This window comes from Eulemur rufifrons, chromosome 6 (genome assembly GCF_041146395.1).
Source record: "Eulemur rufifrons isolate Redbay chromosome 6, OSU_ERuf_1, whole genome shotgun sequence".
In the NCBI taxonomy this organism is placed as follows: Eukaryota; Metazoa; Chordata; class Mammalia; order Primates; family Lemuridae; genus Eulemur; species Eulemur rufifrons.
The window spans coordinates 63,224,264-63,251,186 of record NC_090988.1 but is presented as its reverse complement, the minus strand read 5'-3'; the positions used below and the strand labels follow the sequence as shown (position 1 = coordinate 63,251,186).

The following is a 26,923-nucleotide window of genomic DNA, read 5'->3' as shown; positions in this document are numbered from 1 at the left end:
AGGTGTTTCATGGTGGTGGGATTAATGCCCTTACTATTATCATGTAGCTTGTGCCAAAAAGTTTCAGTACTTTTGTAAAACACAAAGGGGAAAAAAAATCAAACTATAAAACTGTAAAAAGGGCATGAACCCACAAACTTGCCAACCTCCTCAGAGGTGGCATCATTTTTAAACCGCTCCCCCTCCTTTATTTGACAAAATTATTTTCAGGAATAAACATAGGGAACCAGTGTTACCCATTCCTCAAACATCCTTTTACGATATTTAGCATTTAGATATTTAAGCATACACATTTCCTCCATTTTTACACAAAGAGTAGCATACTACATTCACTCTTCTAAACCATACTTTTAAAAAAATATATACATCTGTACATCTTAGAACTCCCAGGACTGATATAGAATATTAGCATAATAAAGAACCATTTAAAATAATGAACAGCCACACTTTCTAGTGGCTGCATACTAATCCATTGCACAGATGTGCCATAATTTAATACATGCTCTGCCGGTGAATATTTAGGATGCTTCCCAATAAATTACAATAAGAAGTTTATGTTGAGCAGAAAAGGTATGGTAGAAATTTTTAACTTTAAAAAATTTCCAGCTTTGAAAGAGTAGTCACATGTTATGATTAAACTGGGAGCTAATATTGTAACTCAAACTAGTTATTTGTATTACTAGTTAGTTGTTATTACTAATGACTAGTTATTAGTATATAATCAAGTTGTTTTAAAAGACTGGTGAATAATCAAAAGCAGTCTGCAAAGTCAAGCATGGTGGCGCGTGCCTGTCGTCCCAGCTACTTGGGAGGCTAAGACTGGAGGATAGCTTGAGCCCAGGAGTTCGAGAGCAGCCTGGGCAACATAGCAAGACCCCATCTCTAAAAGAAAAAAAAGCAATCTGGTGTTTTTGGTGTACAGAGTGGAGTGTGGGATGGAACACAGGAAAATCAGCAGTTGGGGGGAGGCTCTCAGTGGGAGAGTAAATAGAGTTAGGTTGTTTTAAAAAAACTGTCAATCTCAACTAACTTTTTACAAAATAATGTCAATATATACAATTTTAAAACACTAACCAAGCTAAGTGTGGTATTCACCATGATTTGATGTTAGCAAAGTTGCAGAAAATGTTCACAGCTGTCGTGTTTCCATCTACGTGAGGTTCTAGGTTTAAGCCACACTCGTGGAAGCAGGGACACACCTGGCAGATTTGACGACTAGAGTGGATCATTTTTAAGACTCCCTCCCTTTAGTTGACAAAATTACTTTCAGGAATAATCAGCATTCTATTTCAGCTGTTTAAAATTTTACACCCCAAAACTCCAAAAGCAGAAATGGAGAATGACAGAACTGAAGTAACTTGTTTCCTCTTTTTCACAATCACTATGCTGCCGTTGCTCATTTACAAACCTGTTTAGCCACTGGAAGAAGTAGCACATTCAACCAACACCTGAACCAAGTTCAAACAATTCCAAACTGTATTAAGAACTTACCCTGGAAATGAATACTAGGCTGAGTTCACATGTGTGTTATTGAAGAAGGAATGGATAATTAATATGTGTGCCAATCAGAAGCATATATAGGTTGTAAACATGTATATATGAAATAAAAATTCAACAGTAACTCCGCCAATTATTTAGGACTTAGGCCAAAAGATTTTTTTTTTATTTTCTCAATGATCTTTTGTTTAGAACTCTGGGCACAGGGTGATAATAAAAAGGAAACTGATTCTTATGGCTTTGCCATTGTTTCTAAATTCTAAACTCCCTACTGCCTGCACTTAGGGCAGACCAGGCCCATCACCTCACCTTAGCTTTACTTCTGCCTCTTAGAACTCCCCAGATAATTTTAATATAGTTTTAATTTGGAATAAATGAGCTGTAGTTATAATAATATGAAGTATCAAAAAGGAAGTTATTAAAGACTACCCAACCTACTCTTAAGAAGTATCTCAACAAATAAGTTTTAATGTTGTTAATGTTTTTGCAAAAAATTAAAATGTAACATACATTCAGAGAAGTGCACAAATTAGAAGTTTACAGCTTGATTAATTTTCATCAAGTAAACCCAGCAGCCAGATGAAGAAACAGAACAGAACTGAACTCCGCCCCCCCCCCCCCCCCCCCCCGCCCCGAATGCCTCCCTTCCAGTCACAATCACCCCCATATGTCCCCAGGGTAGCCATGATCCTAAAACATCACACGTTACCTTTGTGTGGTATTTTTGAATTTTAAACAAGTATAATCACACAGCATTTAAATCTCTTTTTAATTCTGTTTGCTCAGGATTTTGTTTGTAAGAGTCAACCGTGTTGTTGTGTGTGGTTCATTCATCCTTATTACTGTAGAATAGTCTATTGAATGGAAAATCCCACAATCTATCCATGCCATTAGTGTTACTCATAGACATTTGCAATGTTTCCACATTGGACCTATTATGAAGAGTGCTACTATGAACATTCTTGGATGTGCTTTTGATGAACACATGCAAGTGTTTCTGCTGGGTGCTCCCAGGAGTGGAATTGCTGGGCCATAGGATCTATGTGCATTTTAGCATTCATGTCGATAGAGGCACAGTGTCTGAATTATCTTGTTTTAACAGTTTGAGAAAATTTTATATTTAACTATTAGTGTAAATTTAATAGGTTAGATTTTAAAGGGCTTCTCAACTAACAGTAAAGAACTACTTTGCTACTCTAACTCCAAACTGAATATGGAAAACATCATGTAGCCACCCAACCACATCACAGCTGCTCTTCAGGAATTTTCTAGGAAGAGGTATTGATGTGAAAGATAATTACCTGTCAGCTGATGGTATTACGACTATTCTAGAAAAAAATACAGTCACCGAACTCCTGTAAAGCAAAGGTAATGTCAAAGAAAGAATGCTGGCACTAAATCAACAACAAAAGAGGCAAAGTCTATAACGAGTCTGGGATTCACCACTGAGTTCATTACCCACCCTACGGACACACTCTCCCCACCAACTAGAAACTCTGGGTGGAAGGCAAAGCAATTTCATGTAGTTCTGAAAGCAAGAAAATGAGTAAAAAATGTACTGCTATCAGAGATTCAAACTATTTCTGCCTGATCAGCTTTTATCTGACCACAGGATATTTTCTAAAAGCAAGTAAATACAAAAATCCAAGAAACAGCTAAAATCCAGCAAACTTATCTTCCCAATAAATTCCAAAGTCAAACCATATCCTATCCTCTGGGCACAAGCTAGCCAAAAAAAAAAAAAAAAAAAAGTTGATCATGGTTCTGCTGTGTTAAAAAACAAAACTTGGAAATAGGGCTGGGGAGGCCTAGTCTAGGGAACCAGGCCCTTCTAATTCTCCCAGTTTGCTCTAGAAACAGAGACCCTAAGTACGAACTGAGTTCAGAGGCCTCCTCCCCTCCCACCTCCTTTCCACAGCATCCTGACCTGCACTTGCCTTATGGCCACGTATTTTCAGAAACAGGAAAATCATTACTTCAAGTAATGTTGCTGGACAGTCTTAACTGTTAGGTAGTTCTTTTTCCTGTTGTATTTGTTATTTCTGCTGCTGTAACAAATTACCACAAATTTAGCGGCTTAAAACAATACAAATTTATTATCTTACACTCCTGTAGGTCAGAAATCCAACCTGGGTCTCTGCAGACTGAGCTGAAGGTATTGGCAGGGCTGTACTCCTTCCTGGAGGCCCTGGGGAGGGATCTGTTTCCTTGCTTCTTCCCGCTTCTGAGACCATCCACCGCCCCTGTCCCGGAGCCCCTTCCTCCTCCTTCCAAGTCAGCAACACCAGCCGAGTCCTTCTCACACTTCCAGCTGTTTTCTCTCTGAGTGTCTTCTTTTGCCTCCCTCTTCCACTTTTAAGGAAGCCTGGGACTACACTAGGCCCACTCAGATAATCCAAGACATTCTCCCTGCCTGCTGGTCCCAACTTTAATTCCCCTTTGCCATGTAATGTGACATATTCACAGATATGAATACAGGTGGGGGCATCTTTGGGGAGCTATGATTCTGCCTATCACACCTGTTACGTTGAAATCAGCTCCCTTGTAACTTTCACCCAGAACTTCTGGTGTCACAGACCTAAGAACACTTCTCTAAGAAAATCCTCTTTCATCTCCCCCTTAATCTTACCTTTCCCCCTCTCCTCTTCCCCCACAAGGTTCCTCAGGTTCTGCTTGCTTCCCGGGACTCAAGCTCTACGTTTACTTTTATTAAACTTCATCCCGGTCTCAGACCTCCGTTCCCCCTGGTCCAGCTACTTGTGAATGCTGCCTCTTCTCTGTTACTACCTCCTCTCAGACGCTGACTGAGCGCGAACAGCACAAGTGAGGGATTTGGAATCACCTCTTTGGGTCTCACTTTTCTCATTTTTAACCACAGAGAAAACGACTCGTTTCCAAAGGCGACTGTGTAGATGTGAGAAGATGATGCATATGAAATTAACCTGCAAACTATAATATGTAATACAAATAACAGCTGTTAACAACACCCACAATCAGTCCTATTAACTTGATTTGAAATACTAACCAGGACAGAGATGAAGACAGAGCCTCAAGTCACATCTACAGAGACCTTCCCCCAATGTACACATGGTTTGTAATCAATAAACCTGATAGAGATGGTCACCGAGGAGCCAGTTTTGGCCCCAACCCACATTTGTCAGGTGTGTGGCACAGATGTGACATTGGCTTTTCCAAACAGAAAAATCAGGATTTTTTCTGATTTGTGAGTTTATGACAAGTCTTAGGTACTGGGTATAACAGCTCAAACAGATACAAAATTACCACCCTTACCATAAAGCCATGATTAGAGATGTTATAGAATTCTTTCTGGAAATAAAAAAGGCCATCATCACTAAATGTGTATTGAATTAATTAAAGGCTTTAAGGTATCTTTGTAGGCAAGTCCTGCAAAACAATGTAAGGTTGAAGCAAAAGCAGGTTTTAGCGGCAAAGGAAGTGGACTGCATCAGAAAGCAACGAAACAAAAACATGCACCCTCAAAATGCTGCCGAATTCTTCCCTAAATCATCCTTCTCTTACGCTCATTAGTCCCACAACTGAAACATTTAAACCGCCAGACAAGAGTTCAAATTGTTTTTTCCTCTATTATCTCTCACTAAGCCCATTTATTCATGGATGTGTTGTTTAATTTCATGTTTTTGTCCTCCTTAGGTAAATATTAAAAATGCAACATGCTTCAAATAATGATCCCATTTCATGGGTCAGGAAAAATGAGTCCTCACCGAGGCATATGGGATCCAAATTACTCCGAGGGAAGGGCTGGGCCAGGAGAGAGAGTGGATCATCCCTGCAAGACCTCAGGCCTCCTGAGACCGGCTGCAGGGGCGGACGATCAGGAAGTGAAGGCCCCACTGTCCAGAGAAGGATGGGAGTGGGCAGCATCTGGCTGAAGACAACTACTGGGTCCCAGGCTTCACTGGGGAAAAGCTTGCAGGAACAAGGGAAGCAGATAAGCCCCTAAGCAGGGGGAGAGAAGGGACCTGGGGTCAGGGGTTGGCTGTGGACACTCTCTTCCTCCCCAGAGGGCTTAGGGGCAGAATAATTTGGTCGCAAAAATGAAAACATCAAGAGGACTGTCCCTGACCAGCGACAGGCTAATACGCACTGATGGCCACAAGGAGATGCTGGCGCTTTAAAACACCACTTTGAACCTCTCCTCTTCATCCTCTCTAAGCAATGATCAAAGGACCAAGATTTCAAATTGTGAAGCAATTTTTTCCAATGGTAGCATCTGGCTCCTTGGCAGGCAGCACTGGGAGCTGGGCCCTGTTGTGGGCGGCCGTCCAGGCTTGCCACATGGTGAGGCTCGGCCAGGCAGGGCACTGCATGGCCTCGCAGCTGCTCCCGCAGGCGCCAAAGGACAATCGTCCTGCAGAAGTGCCCCTAGAGGCAGTGCCCAGCTGGGGGGTCTGGAGAAAGCTGGCTGCTCCCAAATCCTCCTTGCCCATCTAATTTGCATGCATCTGCATCCTGGGCAACACCCCAGAAGCCAGCCCCACTGGCATTCAAAGGCCCGGGGTGGGGAAGCTGGGGTGACCGACAGACAGCTCCCCAGCGAGGCAGCCTGCATTTGGAGAGAGTGAAGGAGCTGCCTGCCTTCAGGGAAGGGGGTCTTAGAGTGTGTGCACTCAGGGCCCTTGTGCCCCTGCCCAAACCAAGGGCAACAGCAGCTGTAGCGCGCCAGCCACAGCTGTTTTAAATAATAATAGGAATAAACTCAGCCGCTGCTCTTCAAGTTACTTCTCACTAATTATGGCATATATTTACATCTACAAAATAGAAGATTTTTAAAAACACCACCAAGAGCCCCTTTATTGTGCAGATTGGCACCCCTATTTGAATTTCATAAACATTTAGTACTTCAAAGAGTCTTAAGAGCTTGCTCTAATTACAATATGCACTGGTTGAAAGGCTGCCTGTTTGCATTGCAAATTCCTACAAATACCAGCATTCATTAAAAAAAAATTCAATTAATATCACCCACACAACTTCAGGTAATCGCCACTGGCAACTTCACACTGTGGCTGGGATGAAAGAGTCAGGGTCTCAACCCCGACGACGCAGCAGCTGCACAAGCCGGTTCTTTCCAGGGAGGCAGTTAATGAGTACCGGGCGCCCAGCTGAGCGGGCCCAAGGCTCAGGCCCGTCAGGTGTGTGAACTCTGGCCCAGCCATAGCCCACTCCCAGGAAACAGGGCCGTTTTTTTTTCAGTTTGGAGTTTCTGTTCATGAAAAGTCTTTTCATAAAACAACAACAGCCCCAAAGCAACAAATATATGTAGTCAGCTAACAAGTGTAGGGTTGCCAGACAAAATACACGGCACTCATTTAAATTTGCATATGAAATAAACATGAAATAACTGTGTGTGTGTGTGTGTGTGTGTGTGTGTGTGTGTGTGTATGTATATATTTCCCAAATATTGCATAGGACATATGTACACACACTTTCAAGATTCAGTTCACATGCCATGTCTTGGTGGGGCCTTCCAGAATGTTCTCTGGCAAAAAGGGTCCACCTCTGTGCTGCCATAGCAAGCTCTGTCCACAGTCCCAGCACAGCCCCTACCCCAGTTACCTGCCTGTGTGTCTGCCAGCATCTGCCATCCTTCACCAGACCCTGAACCCTCAAGGCAGAACCTCTTCCTCATGTCTGTCTCCCCAGTTCTCTAGAAGCAATGCTGAGTTCAGTGAATGTTTGCTGAATGAGTTTCTAGTGATGGGATGGCCGGGAAAAGCTTCTGGGTGAGTCTCTTGAGGTCTCTTTCTCCTTCCAGACATTCCTTGAGGATGATTTCTCAAACAAACTATCAGGTGTTTATATGAGCTGGCTAAATGGCAGAGTGCCCAATGTGTAGCAATTTCTTTAGGACTATTTACCAAATTAAATAACTTTCCAGCCAACTAACTAAAAAAAAAGAACAAACTTGAAAATCTATTATATACATTGTACTGCTGAACAAACAAAGGCTACAGAGAGAGAATCCCTGCTCCCTCTGGGAGGCCCACAAAGAAGTTAGGACACAGGCTGGGGAAGCAGGAAGGAAGCAGGACTAGGCAGCTGCTACTCAGAAAGCACTAACAAGCTCCAGATATTTTTTTTGAGAAATCACACCAGAATGGGTGGATGTGCAAATCTAGTGATTCCCTATTCCTGGGGAATCAAACAGGGCCTGCCTATCAAGAGATGATTTTTTAAAAAACATACTGTGGGTGAAGATAATCATATAACCATAGTCTACCCGAAGAAATTTTAACATCCATTAGCCCCACAAGCATCTCTGAATATGGGGATATTTCTTGCTAATCTTTCTTCTACTGAAATCATTCCATCAGTTAATATTGTTCAATTAACTTCAAAACTTAAACACCTTTTTTTTTTTTTTGAGACAGTCTCGCTCTGACACACTGCTAGAGTGTGGTAGTGTCATCATAGCTCATAGCAACCTCAAAACTCCTGGGCTCAAGTGACCCTCCTGCCTCAGCTTCCTGAGTAGCTGGGATTACAGGCGCACGCCATGACGCCTGGCTAATTTCTGTTTTTAGTAGAAATGGAGTCTCGCTCTTGCTCAGGCTGGTCTCTCAAACTCCTGAGCTGAAGCAATCCTCCTGCCTTGGCCTCCCAGGGCGCTAGGTGTGAGCCACCGTGCCTGGCCAAAACTTAACACGTTTTGAGATGAGACAGAAATAGAGAGAAATGGAAAACTTACTGAGCTGAAAGGCTCCTTCTTACTGATAGCAGCTCAAAACATGTGGGGAGCAAATGATTCCATATTGCTAACTCCCTCTTCCACGAATAGCAACAGGAACATTTGGTTCCAAATGATAGACTCAAGTCTACAATTCCAACCTAAATCATGCAGAATCCAATTAGAGACAGGCTGAAACTCCAAAGGGGGGTCCATTCTGCCAGTTTACATGTGCAACTGGTTTCATCTCCTTAAATAAAGCCCAGTTGTTTTATTTACAGCGGCTGTCATTTTAGTGGAACAAATGTGATTTCATTTCTACCAAGATAAAAGCATCTTCTAAAGGCTGCCCTCTTTCCAGATAACTTGCGTCCCCTTGCTATGTTTTATAAAATCTTCTCACAGCTGTGCGGTTAGTAAAACTAACCTTGTTTTTTCTCCTTTAAAATTAAGAAAGTAAATTATGTGACTGTGAATATACTGTTAATTGTTTATGCTGAATGATCATAATTGTAAAAATTTTAAAAAGCAAAACACTATTAATGACTATAGGGCAACAGCATATAGCCTGGTTTCTAAGCTATGACTAATTTGTTTTGGGGGAGAAAAGAAATACTAAATATAAGTTTAAAAATATGTTATAACCTGACAGTAGGATACAAAATCCATACAATTTCATTTTCATTATTTTATTATTCTAAGCAAAGTGTGAGACTAAGCGCTTATCGTATTAAAGACTACTATGAATATAGTTTTTGGCTGTAAGGTTCATGAATAGCGTGTTAAAAACATATAGCTTTCTTTAGACCAGTGTTCCCAATCCTGACATTCTTGAGCACTGTAAGGACAGAGAGTGGAATTTTGAGGCCCCTCCAAAGATATTACTTTCAACTGCATTTCTTATTTGGTTAAATCTGTAATTTTGTTTCCTTAAGTAAACTTCATATGGCTGGGAATTAACTCCTTCTGACAGTCATCTGCAAGCTATACTTGGGTTTTGTCCTTCAGGATGCACGACTGAATCACATCCACCTCTCCTGGCTCTGGAAATTCTATGATCAATTCCCAAGACTGCTGACATTTTTTTTATCTTAAATTAACTGCACTGTCTGCCATATCACAGGAACCTATCTACCTGAATCTCAATGCTGCAACGCAGCACGGCTTGGTCCACTCATGGGTGGACATCCTCCCTTTTTGGGGCCTACAGAGCATCCAATCGGCGTTTTGTAAGGAAAAAAGCAGTATGGTCATCTGCCAGTGACAAATGTTTGCCTCACAACAAATCTGGTTCCTAAATTCCTCTTCAATCATAACAACAATTTCAGCGCTGTATCAACGTATAATTTTCTGAGACATTTTAATTAAGGATCCAAATTTAAGCTCAAATTCAGCTGCTTGTGGTACTATCAGCACAAATGACTCAAAGAAGGGGACAAGGGAATGGCAAGATGTTGTCTACGCTGGCCAGGGTCAGGCAATAATAACCACAAGACAACTTACCCCTCTGTCTAGGGGTGGGCAAGGTGCTTATGATGTCAACTGTGAGCAGCACCCAATTTTAGGACTATCAAAATGGGAACAAATGTATATCTTAGAATTGAGGGAATATGGTATGTTTAATCTTAATAGTTGTTTCTGCAGAGAATGAGGAAGAATTACAGACTATTAACTCACGCTACCAAATGGATGCGCCTCAAAAACATTATGATAAGTGAAACAAGCCAGATGCAAAAGACAATGCACTGCATGATTCCATTGACGTGAAATGTCCAGAAAAGGCGAATCTGTGCAGACAGAAAGTAGATTAGGGGTTGTCTGGGGCATAGGAATTGATTACAAATGGGCACAGAGGATCTTTGGGGACTGATAGAAGCATTCTAAAATTTGATTGTAGTATGGCTATACAATTCTGTAAATTTTTCTAAAAATCATTGAATTGTATATTTAGCATGAGTGAACTTTATGGAATGTGAGTTATACCTCAATCAGGCTCCTAAAAAAAGATTTTGCTGGGCAAGGTGGCACATGCCTGTGGTCCTAGCTACTCAGGAAGCTGAGGCAGGAGGATCTCTTGAGCCCGGGAGTTTGAGGCTGCAGTGCAGTCAGCTATGATTGCGTCACTGCACTCCAGCCTGGGCGACAGAGAGAGAGCTCAGTGGCTCTTGGGTGTCCCCCACCATCAAGGCATGAGAGACTGTAAGGCTTACATGGTAGAACGGGCACCCGTGCATCCTTGATGCTGCCATTCACTTGTGTTGGGGCCTGAGTCCTGAGATGCCAGTCAGTCTTCCACCCTGAAACCGGGGAGTGACTGCTACTTGGTTCACTGCCATCCCACTCACCTCAAAGTGTCAACTGGCAAAGAGCTGAGATGCCCATGTCTTGGGCTTAAGTACGGGTACTTTAGATGGTACACAGCGTTTCCTCCACAGCAAACCGCTCACCTAATGTAGCCTGACAGAGTCCAGGTTGGCGGTGGCAGACATTTTTACAGCCTAGAGACTCTGGGTATTTAAAGAGGAAAAAGGGAAAAGAAGAAAGGGACTAGGTCTAGGGTCTCTGTTGTAATTTACTGAATTCACACAAAAATAAGAAAACCTGCTCAGCAAATTGCTAATACAAAATGTATTTCAAAGGAAGTGTTAAACCTACTTATAAACACCCACTGGAAACACCCAGTGAAATCCCAGAATAGATATTCTACATGTAACCCATTCATACTAAGTCATTAGAGGAAGCCAGCGAAATTTCAAATTGTAAACCCAATTTAAATTGCCTTTCTGCTTTTATTTTAACATAGTTACAACTGAATTTCTTTATAAAGGTTACGTTCCTGACAATGATCTGAAAGAGTGGTGTTTTTCTATCACATTCATAGACGTGCTCAATCTTAATTCTGCAAATCTTAATAAACAAGTATCTGATTTCAGAGTAACTGTTCCTAAATTCGCGCATCTCACACCAGCCACCATACTCTAAACATCTGCAATCTAGACCTCATTATTTGGGGATTCATAACTGAAGGGCCCCATCACTGAAAGCATTTATTAAAATCATCTACTGAGTAAAACAGGGGCAATTTTGGAAGCAAAACCAAAAAAACTTTCTAAGCACTCTCTATACTACTGTATATTCAAACAATATGCTAATTATCAGAAATCTTATCATTAAAATCACTGTTTAATTTGAAAGTACTGAAAATGATTTCTTTACATCATATCCTATAATTTCTAATTAGCTTTTAATTAACGTGGATAAAAACCTCTTTTTATAGCCTTTAAATAGTGGCTTTCACATTTTTTTGATCAAAGGACCCCTTTTTAAACTCTTTTATTTTTTTTATTTTTAGTAGAGATGGGATGTCACTCTTACTCAGGCTGGTCTTGAATTCCTGACCTTAAGTGATCCTCCTGCCTCGGCTTCCCAGAGTGCTAGGATTTACAGGCATGAGCCACCATGCCCGGCCCCCTCTTAAACTCTTAAAAAAAAATTATTGCTGTACCAGGCAGCCTGACCCTGACCTAAAGTAAATTCCCAGAAGTCTTTCCTGGGTTTTGAATTTGCAATAACAGGTGTGAGCAGTTTAGCAGCAGTTTGATGATCATGTGTGATACTGCAAACAGGATAAAAAACAAAACAAAACAAAAACTACTGAGGACCTCAAAGAGCTTTTGTTTATTGTAGGTTCTATCTACCTATATTTTCTGTAGTACAAATTAAAACTGAAAAAAAAAAATTAAATGTTAATTACCTCATTTTAAAAAATAATAAGCTCATTAATATGTATCTTTAAAAAAAATTAAACATGCTTGTGTTTTTAAAAAATTGGTAAGAAGGACAATGCTGTTTTACATTTTGAAGTAGGCTTTTCAGATGTTTGCAGTTATTTTTCTTTGATACTATATCAAAACTCAACGAGCAGTAGTAGTTTCTTGAAGGTTAGCTGGAACATGGAATCTAAAACCGTATCAATAAACTTTTCCAACTCTGCTATATTAAAATCCATTGGCCTATCTAACACAACATGAAATCACGTTTGTTAGTGGATCTCATCAGAAAAGTCTTTAAATATTGGTAAGTTGTCAAATTCACTGACGTGGATACAAATTTCCCAAAATCTTAATTTTCATTTGAAAGCTTGAATTTTTTCTTTGGCAACAAATAATGTGTCTTTTGTTTTCCTTGATGTGACAGGCTCACTGTGTTCATTTTCAATGTGCACTCTAGATTCAAGATATAATAAAACTTATAAAAGATATGCTTGGCTTTACTGATTCTTTTTTTTAAAAACTGTGTGTGCGTTTTAGTAGCAGAACTACTGCTTTGCATGCTAAGGCATCAGCAGTTTTACCCCACTGTTCTCACACCATCAGTGTGAGTATAAGCACAGTGCAAAAGGCAAATCATGTCTCAGTAATGTAATGAAAATAATTCTGACCCTGTCAACCCATTAAAAAGATACCGAGGAACCCCTAGGGGTTCACAGGCCACATTTTGAAAATTGTTGTGTTACCATAACTGATGCCCCAGCTGCCATTCAAATTGCTAAAAGGCAGACACGAATTTAGGAAAGCAAAGTGACTGCTCCTGCTTTTTCAGGTGTTCATGTGTATTACTGATCCATCAACCATTCATATAAGTAGAAGGCTACTACTTCTAGCCAGATTTCAACATGGAAGCACAAAAAATGAAATCTAGTTACCCAGGAAGGATAAAAGAAACTAAACTTAATATGCAAATTTCCCCCCAAGGAATCTAAAACATGAATTTTCTTTAATTTATCCACTTGCTCCCATATTTGCTATGCCTTTATGTGTAGGTGCTTGCTTGATACAGAGATACGGAGAGTCTTAGGTTGACAGATCCTGTGGCTGGGGTTCTCAGGGTGTTACGCAGCCAGGAAAAGAGCAGAGGCATTCAAGCCAGACAGATTTCACTCCAAGTTCCAGGTACCCGATCTACATATCGTTTGTCCTCTGTGATCTCTGAGCCTGCTTTCTTAGTTGGATACGGGGCAAATGCCATTTAAAACTGAGAGGACTAGTTGAAACGCATGTAAAACATTTAGTTTGGCTCCCAGCACACAGCAGACAGTCAATAAATGGAAGCCACCCTATCCATAAAGTCTCCTAGAGGCAGTCAGAGTCCAGAGGGGAGGGGATAGACATCCAAATAATCACGACACAGCATGGGAGCTGATTAACCACAAAATACAATGGGAGTAAAAGAAAAATCAAGGGTCTGCTTAAATGAGGAAGGTGCTGTGACAGAGGAGTCACTGTCACAAGGAAGAGAAGTGGGTGCAGAGGTACAGGAGGAAAGAAAAAGAAAGAGCATCCAGACATGTAAGGTGGGCAGAGACTGGACCAGTGGAGATAAGGGGGTTTGGCAGAACCCAAGAGAAAAACACCTGGAATCAGGCCACTCAGGGCCTTTAATGCCATGCTAAGGGGCATAAACATTTAAAGCAATTTTTACATTATTATTATTATTATTATTATAGAGACTGAGGAATTATAAACTCTCAGAGCCAGCAGGTTATCTGGTCTTCTGCCATCCCTCCAGTCCTCTAATATACACATTATACTCATCCCTTGCTCTGACCCGTTAGCCATCCAGCCCAAGCTTACTAGTGGACAAGGAAGGAGCTCCTCTCAGAGGCTGTGGAACACCAGCAAAGCTCCAACAGCCAGGAGGAATTTGCCCATGTTGTTTTAAACCACAAATGAAGTGCACACAGGTTGAGTATACCTTATCTGAAATGCTTGGGACCAGAAGTGTTCCGGATTTCAGATTTTTTTCGGATTTTGGGATATAGTTTCATGATGTTTACCAATGAGACACTTCCTGAGAAATGCATTGTTAGGCAACTTTGTGATTGTGCGAATGTCATAGTGTGTACTCACACAAACCTAGATGGTATAGCTTACTACACACATAGGCTACCTGGTATAGCCTATTGCCCCTAGGCTACAAATCTATATACAGCACGTTATAGTACTGAATACTGTAGACAACTGTAACAATGGTAAGTATTTGTGTATTTAAACATAGAAAAGTTATAGCAAAAATACATTATTATCATCTTATGGGAACACTATCCTACATGCATTCTGTTGACTGAAATGGTATTACATGGCACATGACCGTATTTGCATTGTACCTACTGGCTCAGTAGGTATAATCTGAAAATCCAAAGTCCAAAATGTTCCAGTGAGCATTTCCTTGGAGCACCATGTCCATGCTCAAAAAGTTTCAGGGCATTTCGAATTTCAGATTTTCAGATTAGGGATACTCAATCTGTACTGGGCAAAGCCATGTTATATGCTCTCAAAATCCTGAGGCATGTAACTTTATCTTCACCCCAGCTCCAGGTCCTATGCTCCACTGGAATTTACAGGTTGCTTTGTTTAATGGGGTGAGGAGAAACAGTAAAGGGGTATCAGTTCCCCCCTCTTTTCCACTGTGACACTTGTCATCTCTAGTCATGAGTCACTGCATGAGTGAGCTCCGAAGCCCAAAGAGGCCCCCCATCTCTCTTGCCCTTTGGCAGGGGCAGTGAATGCCACCTGGGTGCACCATGTTCATGTATGAGGCTGGCATGAGGCCAGCAGGAGGCCAGCGATCCTGTGATCCCTTGGTCATTCTGCAGAAGCACACACAGGCGCAGTCCGTGTAAACCCACAGCCAGCTGTGCTGCACTGCACTCACGTAAGAGACGTGACCACTAGACAATAACCATGGAAATCACAGCAAGGTCTTACTCACCCAGAATTTTACGAGGAAGAAGGCATTTTGAGGGCCCTTTCCAAACAGTTCCTTTAAGCCACCTTTCTTTTCGGGAAATTTGTCATAAATCTGACGAATGTCCACTGATTCGAGCAATGGGTCGCTGTAAGAATGGTTGGCATGCCCAATGTGCACGAAGAGGTGTTTGTTGTACTGCAAGAAGAAATCAACAGAAACATTTCCATTACACACCCTTTGATCAATCTGGACTCATCCATCTTGAACTGGATACAGAGCAGTAAGTCTCAAAATTCCAGAATTAGGCCTTGAACAGCTTAGGGTCTATGCCTTTGAAAAAATGCATATGTTAAGAAAAGCCATTATAGCTCAAGGTTAAAATGATCATTGTCTTTTATTGACAAGCGCATATGTTTTCCCAAATGGCTAAAAAAGGCTTTTTGTACACATAGTAAAAACAACAAACAGCTCAGGTTGCCCAACTACCAAACCAAGAAATAACTGTTACCCAATTTCACTTGACTCAACTGAAAAACGACAGCAACACTCTTTGGAGCCATTACGTACAGTGTAAGCCTAGTAAGATATATGTGTGTAGTTAGCTAACATCATCCCCGTAAGGCATTCCTTGCCCCAGCTCCCCTAGCAGCAGTGTGGATGCAGCAGTCTGAGCAATGGTACCCACTTCCTTCTTCCAGCAGGAGTAGAGTGCTAAGCCTCTTTGTCACCAGTCACCTTAGTAACCAAACCAAAACTTCTGCGTAAGAGCTGGTCAACATGTGGTTGCCAGTATAAAACTAGGATCAGGGTATAATCATGGAGATCTATAAGGCCATGTGGCCAGTGAAAAAGAACACAGGTCACTCATTCACAAAAAAAAAATAATAATGATAAAAAAATAAAAAATAATAAAAAATCCCAAACCACATTAAGTCATTTAACTTCTAAAGGACACTCATTCTTCCCCTTGCTTTGGTATAAGACATGGTAAAACTGTAGCACAAAGGAGCATGTCCAAACCAACAATACTCAGCTCAGTCTGCATCAGAATCACCAAGGAGCATTTAAAAATCACTATTGCCTGGGCACAAGCCAGACTAAACTGGAATCTCTGATAATGAGGCCAGCCAGCCATCAGTAATTTTTTTTTTATTTCATCTTATTGTTATGGGGGATACAGAATTGCAGGTTACATACGTTGCCCATGTACTGCCTTTCCCCCCAAGTCAGAGCTCCAGGCATAACATACCAAAACTGTGGGATGATGACTAGTGACGCTGACCATTTTTAACCTACAGAATGAGAGAAAATAATTGCACGCTATATATCTGATAAAGGGCTAATAACCAGAATCTACAAAGAACTCAAGCAAACCAGCAAGAAAAAAAATCAAACAACTCCATTAAAAAGTGGGCAAAAGACATGAACAGAAGCTTTCCAAAAGAAGACAGACAAATGGCAAAGAAACAGAGTGATATCTTTATTAAGTCTTCAAAAACTCAAAAAGGTATCAGGTGATGCGAAAAAGAGAAACCCATCAAGCTCTTCCGTGGACCCAGCTACATGGACTAGCTGGCTGGTGGATTTCAGATAAGAATGAGAACCTGTGAACTACTATAGAAGAAAAGGGCATGCTTGTGCTAGAAGAAATTAAAAAAAAAAAAGGTAAAAAGTGAAAGCCACTGTGTTAGGGAGGTGAGACTATGAGGATATGCAGGAATGTCTTTGGTCTTTAATTTTCTCAAATGTTGTCAGGTCATCTTTTCAATTATATGCAAACAAAAGGCCACAGAAATGTATGAGGCACAGTCACGGCTGCTAAAGAGCTTTCGCTCTCATTAATGGCAAAAGGAGAACAAATAACACAGGCAAAGTTGGGGGTACAGAAACTGGTATAGAGGTAATAAGTTTGAAAAGATGAATGTGGGTTCACGCCTCATGTGCAGGTCCTCTGTTCAGTCTCTGGTTACCCACCATTGCAGAAGCTGAGGGCAAAAGGCGATGTTCCTTCATTATCCAGGTAACTGTATGTCTTTGTGTCCATCCATCCAACCCGCATTAATGACCTCTGCTTGCGGCTAGCTCCCAGCCCTACCCAGTTCTGGGAGGTACCATTTCTGTAGCTCTAATGCCTTCTGCAGGCAGTGCGTTTATGGGATGGAATACAAGCAGGGCCGGGGGGCCCCCACGAACTCAATCTGAGTCTTCCAGCTGGGCTCCTCACCCTGCCTCGCCAGCTGCCCACGGGCCAGGCCAGAGCTAGGGAGAAGTTAAGAAGCTGGGAAACTTGAAGTCTTTTTGCTCTTGACAACGAAATGCCCCTGCACTGTACTGTTGGAAATAGGGACCACAGCCCCGACCCCTGCAGATCTAGAGGTCAGGAAGGTGAACAGAGGGTAAAACTCACCACATGTAGATGGGGGCCATGAAGGTACAGCTGAAAAGCAAGGGCTGAGGGCAAAGCACAAAAACTCTGGAGCCAGATGCAAACCTGAAATCTCAAGCTTTCTCATACGTAGAATGGGGATATATATTAACAATACGTGTTACACAGAACTGTTTTGAAGATGAAAGGAAAGTGCACGGAAGGTGCTTGGCATCGGGCCTGGCATATGAAAAGTGTTCAATAAATCATAGCTGCTAAGATTACTATTGTTATGCTTTATTATCACGTGAGATTAACTAGATCCTGGGGTAGAAGCAAAAGAACGTTCCTGTTTTAGCTATCCCTCCTGCCTAGCAAAGAAAAAATAAACACAAATAGCCAAGAGCTGGAGGCACGTCGTAGAGCCGTGTGACTGTTCAAATCCTTGATTATGGCCCACTCACCACCGGCCACCCAGGGCGTGGGCCCCTCACCCGTGCCTGGAGAATTTGTGTCCGCTGAACGCTGTGAGCAATACGCTTTTTATGTATCTGACCTCAGGTAATCCCTGCCTCATGATGACACTGTAGGTAGATTTTATATAAATCATTTTACAGATGAGGAAATAGAAGCTTAGAGATGACTTGCCTGAGGTCACACACCCAGGAATAGTCCTGGAGTTAAGAATAAAACTTGGATCTGTCAACGCCTCAGCCCTTGCGTTTGCTGCAGACATCAGCCACACTGTCTTCCAGAAGAAAATGCCTAAGCCCTCCTTTCTCTAAAAGTTGATTTGAAAAAGGGGGGGTGGGGGTGGGGAGCTAAATAGTATTTTCAAAGGTTTATGAAACTAAATTAAAATTCAGGAAAAACATAATGATTCACAAATGCATCAGATAAGAGTCTTCAAAGGTTTCTATTTTGAGGAAGTTACCTCTGTGCCCAAGTGGCTGAACAGAGAAGGGGCTGGCTGTCTTTGCCAAAGGAAATTGGCACTGCCTTGCCAAGGCTGGTGACTTGAAACCAAACCCTGACCATTGGCATCTGAGTGGCTTTACTCCTGCCAAGAGGTGGTGACTTTGTTTCTAAGAATACAAAGGACTACAGAAGGTGTCCTGGAGACCACAGCATTGAAACAAACAGACCTCCCTCTCTCCTTAATTCAACCTGAGTAGGTCAGGAATCCATCTGCCCCTAAATCCAAAAGGCTGAAAAGGAAAAAAATCTACTCGATATGTTCGGGTTCAAGTTTTAATGAAATTAAAACTCTAAAAACCATTAGGTGAGGCTCTAACCACTTCCCATCTGCCAGTTCTCCTTATAAGGGAAGAAGGCTAGGGTGGATTCCTTACTTGTCTCCCTCTTTCCCAAATAAATCCCATCTTCTCTCCAGTAGTGGTGGTTTCCCTAAAACTAAAGATGGCACACAAAAACAAAATAGGGGCAATTCTATTCCACGGGGCAGAAAACAAATACTCACACACACACACAAAACAAAACCCAAGTATTTGGGGCCAAATGTGAGTGGAAACAGGGCAAATGTCAGTGAGTTATGTATCCCAAGCTCAAGATTATATTTCTTCAATATCCCAAACAGAGGTTCTTTGACTCACCCAGAAAAAGTCCCCGAGGTACTCAGCAGAGGCACGCACAACTGATCATCAACACATCAAGGGCAACAACAGAAAAGCTACTCACTCTGCATGTTTCTGTTATGGATTTTAGTAGAACAAAACAGCAGACCTATCACTTATTATATGCCAGGCACTGTGCTAGGCACAGGGAACACATGAGCTAACAACACAAAGTGCCTGTTTTTGCAGAACCTGCAGAGTGACTGTATGGAACTAGCTTATTGCCTCTATAGCTAGAATCATATGTTGCCCAAATAAATATATGTTCCCTTAGATTCCTACAGAGAAGATTGGGATAAAGACAGTCAACACTATCTCTCTTGCACATCACGTGAATTAAATCAGCATTTACCTGCTCTGTGTAAAAGAATGACCTTATTCTCCAGCATTAAACACACAGTGTTATTCATTAGCAAGGGGAAAATATTAATATGTGGAATTCACCTAGAAAATGACAATGAAGAGTTTTGCAAGTCTAACACCAAGTCATCTATTACATGTGAGAGCAGAATACACTCTCAGATTCATAAGGTTTCAGAAAATCGACCTTCCTTGCAGCTTTTCGCAGGTAGCAATCTATAGGGGGAAATGTTCTTACAAAATGAAGGCACAAACCCAAAAAAGAGGGAGATGGGGCCTGACACAGAAGAAAGGGAAAGAAACTAGCCAGGTCTACATCTGGCCGCTGACCTGGACAGCAACCAGTCCAGAGTGGACGTGGAGCTGAGGACTCCTGGACGGATCTCACCAGAGGAGAACGGGCCTGAGAGATCCCCTGATTTATCTGACCATCTGGGAAAGAGCGTTAGAGTTCTGTTAGAAACACTGAGGATGAATTTGTGTAGTTATGTAAAAACCGAACAAATTAAAAAAAGAAGCAACCACATATCTCTTTGTAAATTTTTATAAAAGTTTTGCAATTAAGAAAATGGTTCTAACATTCACGTTAACCATATTGTGTATAAAATTTATACAGATTTATAGTATAAACACTGAATGGTAATTTAAAAAATTGTGATACAACCACATTGGGGGGACAGAAGGACGAGGGGAGAGGAGAAGAAGGAGTATATGCTAAATTTAGAGAGCTACATCCCAGTCCTCATACTAAGAAATCACTAGATGATGCCTAAAACTGATGGAACAAGATATATAGTATGTTATTTAGAAATGCAGTGATAAATATACAAAGAAAGGGCTGAAAAGGCTGCAAGCAACTGTCCCTAAGGAGTAGGAAGTGAGGCAACACGAAGCAGCAGAATACTGCTTTTCCCATGGGCCATGTGGTTCAATTTGGCTTATACATGATGCACATGTATTACTTGATTAAATTAAATAAACAGCCACTCAAAAACTATCTCAAAACACCATGGAGTTTTTTTTGAGACAGAGAAAGAACTACAAAAGCAAACAAAAAATATTACTTCAGGATATTTATTCTATGAGGTTTTTGGCTGCAAGTTCCCTGGTCTCTAAAGGAACTCGAGTCAGACTGCAAAGCTTTCTTACAGCTCCACTATTCAGGACAATTGGACAAGAGCTGGGACGCTTGCATGTACGTAGGGCTCACCAAAAGACAGATGCTGCACGAGCAAAACTCCACCTGGATCAAGAAAGCCCCACAACACCTCACACAATCTTGCTATGTGGACTTCTGACTGGGGGAATGCCCATTTTCTCTCTACTGCTATGATCTCTCCAGGTATTGTTCACAGCAGTTGCAAACGTGACAAAAGTGAACACAATCCTAGAAACTCAACACATTTCCTTGTGAAGGCTCACTGAGATGCCCTGGAGGTTTAACAAGGGGATCCTCCTCCCCCAAAGCTACTCTGCAAGGTCACTCTCTTCCCTGGTCCCTGACTGTCCCTTGCTCTTTGCTGCTTAGGGAGCCTGCACAGAGGAGGGATGAGCCCCTGCACCGTGGACTGACACAGGATCTGGGTTTGAAGGCCGGCACCAGCACACTTCCCAGGCAGTCATCCCAGAGAGGCCACTGCAGCCCTCCCTGCGCAGTGTCCACGTCCGCAGTGCCAGAATAACAAGGACACCTACTCTGCAATGAGACAATGCACAGAAATTCCATGACACTGTGCCCAGCATGTCATTTGTTGTTTTGTTATTATTTCCCCGAATAATCATGCTTCTTTGCCTCAGATGAGATAATTTGAAATCAACGCTATCCCTCTGATAGCAACAAACCAGAAATGCTAAAATGTAGAGCAGAAAGGAAAGGAGGGAACGTCTCGGACACATCAGGGTGAGTCCTGCTGTTCTGATGGTGCCCTCAGTGCTGGAACACAGGGCAGCCCACGGAGGGGCCTCATGGGATCTGGGCGCCCCTTCCCTCAGGCATGCAGTGCCCGCCCCGAACGCCCGCTTCCCGAGCCCCACTCTGAAGCACGCAAAGTCTGTCCTCAAAAGTGGGGCGGGGACAGCCCGGGAGGTGAGACAAACTAGAACAGAACAACTTCCAAAAGTGGTCACTGGGGATTTATTTTCTTTCTTTTTCCCTTTTTTAAAGGACTGATAATATGTTCTATTCTAGAGACATCCGATGAGGTAGATCAATTTTTGCAGAAAAGGCAGGCAAGGCGCCCAAGTCTGCTGGTCCTTGGCACCTGCGAAGCGCCCGGACACGCCCGGCGCTGCACTGCGCCGTCTGACCTGAAGGTGGCGGGCTTCTCCTAAACTTGCTCCAAAAATTCCAAGTATTTGAAGAACGTCGTGAAACCTTGAAAAATGACTACTGTCAAATAATACCAAGAGAAAAATTATAATCCACTTAGGAATTTAAAGAAACCAAGACAAATAACTCATGTCAAAGGATGCTAATGCACAAGTTGGAACAGAACAAGGACAAATCACCTCCATTTATTTCCTGTCACGTTCCTGCCGGGACTGTCTGTCCAGTCACCCGCGGGCAGCCTGGCCAGCCTGTGATAGCCCCCGGGGCCCTGCAGGGACAGGGAGGGCTGTGAAGCCAAGCCAGGAAAGTGAGCTGCATATTCAGCCTGGGGACTTGCCCACGCCCAGTGCTCCTGCCTGGGAGAAAGTGAATCTGAACTGAGCTTGCTCCTCAGCTAACTGCTCAGGGCACAGCCCCGTCCTGGCCACCTGGCCCCCAGGTGCCCTTCATCCCTCGCCCTGTGCTCTTCCCAGAAGAACCATCATTGCGAACAAGGAGCCAGTGAGTCCTTGCTCCTAGGATCTCACACTGGGATGCACCCTCCCCACTTTCCACTTCTGCCACCATCTCCAGAGGGGTTGCGGCTGTCTTCCCTGCCTTCCCTGCCGAAGTGCAGCTGAGAGGCCCACCAGCTGAGTGAGCAACTGGGAAGGCAGGCGGGTAAGGGCGCCGACCTGCCAAGGAAAGCAGATGGAGCCTGGCCGGGTCTCTATGAAACGTCTATAAAACCCGGATTTCCAGATGCTTTCGATTGCCTCCTCCCCAAATGGTAGTGAAGAAAGAAGATGAGTGCCTGGAGCAGCTCAGAGACACTGAGCATACATACACCACCCAGCACTAGCAGACAGGCCGCTGCTGCGGGAGGGTGCGCGCTAGGGGCAGATGGCCTTGTGGCAGCTCCGCACCCACCCGCAATGGGAGACATTCCATCTCCCTCGCCCTACTAGAAGACCATGCTTGGGAAAACAGAAAAACCTGGGAAAAGCACCAAAGCTGGGCATAGACAACCAACAGACTAGCTGTAGTGTTCTTCCAAAAACCTGGAAGACTAAATGGACTTTCTGACCATTTATTCTAAGCAAGTGATGGGCACATTAACGACACATGGGTTAGAATCTAGGCTCTGCTGTTTTGGAGCTTTGTGGCCTGAGGCAAGCTGCTTAACCTTTCTGGGCCTTACTTTCCTCATCTGAACACAGGGAATGACTGCTGGCCTAGCTCCACGGGTCAATGTGAAAGTTCTGTGCAGGCCACAGAGAGCAGCATAGATGCTGGTGTGCTGGTTTACTATAATGAGAGCCACATGTAGGCCCTGAACTAGGGGAGAGAAGGAGCCTCTTTCCTGCAGGACCAGAAACTAGATCTGCCCAAACAGCCATTTCCCACCCAAAGACGTAGCAACTGCCCCAGCAGCCACTGCGGGGCTCGGAAGCTTCTCCACAGACATCCTGCTCTTCTCCACCCTGCCCAGGATACAGACAATCTAGAACTGAAACTTGCTTCTGATCTTATTTCTCCAACCTAATCCCTGTACACAACCACCCTCTCTTCTTTCTTCTCCAGGCTCATCAATGTCATATTTCCTTAGAGCAGCTCTGGTCACTTTTTCCAAACCAAGTCAGCCTCTGTAGTCTGACAAAGGAATTCTCATTGATCTGTGAATTTAGCTTTTGAAAGAAGCCATAAAGATATGAAATTAAATCACCTTGGGCCCACATATGACCTACTGTCTTTATGGAAAAGAATCAGGTTATCTGCAGGATGTATTTGCAGACCTTTAGCACAGGCTGGACCAGAGGCCTGTCCCTAGCTAGGGGAGACCTCTAGCTAGCCCCCCCCACCCAGGCTATGAAGACTGCTGACGCCCACCCCACACTCAGGAGGCCCCAGGCTTCTGGGCAGATCCAGGCACTGAAAAATAAAGACAAGGGCCAGGCAGCAAAACTCCCTGCTTCCCGGCTGAGGTGCTGCCACAGCCAAAGCTGAGGCCACTATTCACAAATCCTCTCCTCTCCTGGAGCCCAAATCAGCATCCTTACTCTCCTCTTTCTCCAAATGTCCATCTGTGAACCGAGAACATTCCCTGCCCTCCTCACTCCCCCAGGTAGTGGGATCAACATCATTCTCTCACACACTGAGAGAGCCCATAGGAAAGCACTTCACAAATGATAAGATCTCCCCAAATAATGGTTGTTGTGGTTACTTTCCCATAAATTGCTCAAGCTGTTGGCTTTCGATTTGGACAAAGTTCAAATAGTCAACCCTGCCATCTATTAGCCAGGTCCTAGGCTAAGTTACTTCAACTCTCTAAACCACTCTGTTTCCAAACAATACTTATCTACTACTACTACTAGAGACAGAGTCTTGTTGAGCAGCCTGGAGTACAGTGGCACAATCATAGCTCACTGTAGCCTCAAACTCCTGAGCTCAAGTCATCCTCAGCCTCCTGAGTAGCTGGGACTACAGGTGTGTGCCACCATCCCTGGCTAATTTTTAAATTTTTTTTTGTAGTGATGAGGTCTCGCTATGCTGCCCAGGTGGGTCTTGAACTACTGGCCTCAAGTGATTCTCCCAACTCGGCCTCCCAAGGTGCTGGGATTACAGCCATGAGCCACCACACCTGACTCCAATACCTGTTTCAATAAGTTTATTCTCAGGATGGAAAAACAAAGCATTATCACCAAGGCAATTCTTAACAATTCTGCTTCCTCCTTGGATCCATGACTTCAAATTATATTAGCATCCTCAGTCTCAAAAGCTCAGCCATTTCCATCTATCCTCTTCCTCTCACAGTTAATTAACTCTCATGGCCTTTTAATTTTATCTCCACAACATCTCTTCCCTCTGCCACGCCCGACCACAAGCCCTCAGCCACTGCCCTGCCCTGGCTTGGTCCTCATCACCCATCACCTGGGCCAAGAGCATGTGTCCCTAGCTCCAGCCCATCCTCCCAGCTGTTGCAGCCATCATCTTCTGGAAGCACACACTGGATGACATCCTCTCTTTAAAACAGGGCAGGGGGTGGGAGAATATACATTCATATCACACTGTATATATATAAAAATCGCTACAAAAAGTCACAAGAAAGTAGTTAACTGTGCTTATCTACTTTGGGTGGGACAGGAATTAGAAGGAAGGGAAATCTCCCATTCTTTTATGCTTATAATTTTCAACGAGATGAATTTATAAAGTTAATTAATTTTAAAAATTAATTTAACAATACTCTGGCTCCTACCTGAATTTCAATAGAGTCCAGTCACCCAGTGAGCACAAGCTCCCAAGCCTGGTCCCTGTCCAGCTCTGTGGCCTGATTTCCTATTACATTACTATAAGACATTCATATTCAAAACACATTTGTGGGGTGCTTGATATGTCCAGGGACATTACTAAATGTCATTATCACAGTCAGAGAATAATTCTATTATGCCCACTTTACAGACCGAAAATTGAGGCTGAGCTGGGAAGTAATTTGCCCATAATCTCACACAGCTGGTAAGAATATAAATATTAGTCCTCTCCACTGGAAGACGATGCCAGTAGAGCATGATGGAAGATGCATTCTAAAGTACAAGTGGGAACACTCTTTGCTTCTCTCACTCCTTGCCCCGAACCCTGAGAAGAGTCACAGAACCATGGGTTGGAAAAGGAACTCAGAGAAAACCCAGACCAACTTTCTACCCAATGTGAAGGGGCCTGCAACATTCAGCCTTACTCGGGGAGCTCATACTTTGGACGCAGCTGTTTTTATTTTTGAATAATGTCTTTATTCCTCCAAAAGTACAGTGAAATGGTTAAGGAGAGTGGAGCCAAACCTTGGCACGGTCACCACTCTTAGCAGTGGATCTTGATAATGTTACTTAACACTTCTGAGCCACAGTTCCTTGACTTCTAGACTGGACATAATAACAGTACCTGTGTCAAAATCCTTGGCATAGAGCGCTTATAACACAGCACATAAGTGCTGGTGATGATCATTATTGCTGTATTCTATAAAGGAGTTTCCTATGTTCAGCTGAGATGTGCCTTCCCTATTCACGTTTGTTCCTGTTCCATATCACAGCAATTTTCTTTTTCTTCCACAAGACATTACTTTTGCAAAATCTAAAGAGAATCTGAAGAGAATAATCTCCCTGCCTCTCCCTCTCCATCCCCAAGTCTCTCCATCTCCAGTTGTGCAACTCCTGCCTAAGTAAACCGCTCCTGCACTCTCTCCCTGCTTACGGCTGCTGCTCACGGTGAGGTCCAGACCATGGCAGGCGTCAAGACACACAGCCGAGCCTGAGAAGAATGAGCAGGGGGCACTTGCCAGCTGTGGGGAGGGATTGGCTGCGCTCTGGGGGCTGCAGGAACCAGTCGTGGCCCGGGATTGGGGTAGGGGAACCACTCCCTGTGCACTTACAGGATTCAGCTGACAGCTCAGCAAGGACAAGTTTTCATCTGTGTAAAGCAGCAGCTGCCTAACTTGGCCTCCAGAAACTAAGCCCTGATTTCAGATCTTTTCAAACAGCCCACCCTGGGTGGAGGACCTTGCACTTAACACTCGAAGTCCTTTGACATGCAACATTGAAATCATGTCGAAAGTATATTTCCAAGCATTACTAACCACTTCTAAAATAGCCTTTGTTTTTTATACTCTTCCTTTCTTTCTTCACCCTCTGCTGTTTTTCTCTTAGCTTCTAGCAGAGCCAAAGGTAACAGAGGGACTGACTTGCTGGTTCTCCACCAACATAAACAACTACCAACTCGGGAAGCTGCCGTCTGCTTTGCACGTGATGCAGAGACAGCAGGGGGCGTGCACCCCCTGACTATTCTCCCATTAGCTCCTTACAGCCTTGGGCTACGAAAACAGACTACTCATCAGATACAAATGGACCATACAGCCTTTTGGTCACAATCTCAGGATGTACAGTCAGCAGACCTGGATCTGAATCCCATTTCCAATGTCAGAATACAAGGCAAGCTACTTCATAAGGACTGAATAAGATAATGCACAGTGTTGGCACATAAAAAACGTCTAATAAATGTTGACCTTCACTGCTACTGGTACCACTACTGCTAGGAGTGGTGGAGTGGTGAAGAATTCTTAAGTGGCAGCAAGAGTGACATGTGGTGAGTCATGGTGAAATTTACCAAAGAGTAAATTTCGAGAATTGTTGGTTCTAAGGAAGACAACCCTAAAGTGAGGAGGTGGCAAACCAGGATCTTCTCTTGGCTTTGTTGCTACCTAAGTATGCAATCGTGTCTCATCTCCTCTTAGGAGATGGTTCAGGCAGACAGACTGA

At 43.2% G+C, this 26,923-nt stretch overlaps 1 protein-coding gene and 1 non-coding gene across 3 annotated transcripts in view; one reads left to right on the top strand and one right to left on the bottom strand.

Annotated features, from left to right (window-relative positions):
• TEAD1 (TEA domain transcription factor 1) overlaps window positions 1–26,923 on the bottom strand; it is a 243,943-nt gene that overhangs the window by 14,818 nt on the left and 202,202 nt on the right. For both annotated transcript variants that reach the window (XM_069469584.1, XM_069469583.1), the window contains one exon: window positions 14,975–15,148. In XM_069469584.1, coding sequence (XP_069325685.1) covers window positions 14,975–15,148 — 174 coding nt within the window. The remainder of the gene's footprint in view (window positions 1–14,974; window positions 15,149–26,923) is intronic.
• On the top strand, window positions 11,640–11,831 carry LOC138385613 (small Cajal body-specific RNA 16). Its single transcript, XR_011233833.1, has one exon. It is a non-coding gene; the product is annotated as a small Cajal body-specific RNA 16 (non-coding RNA).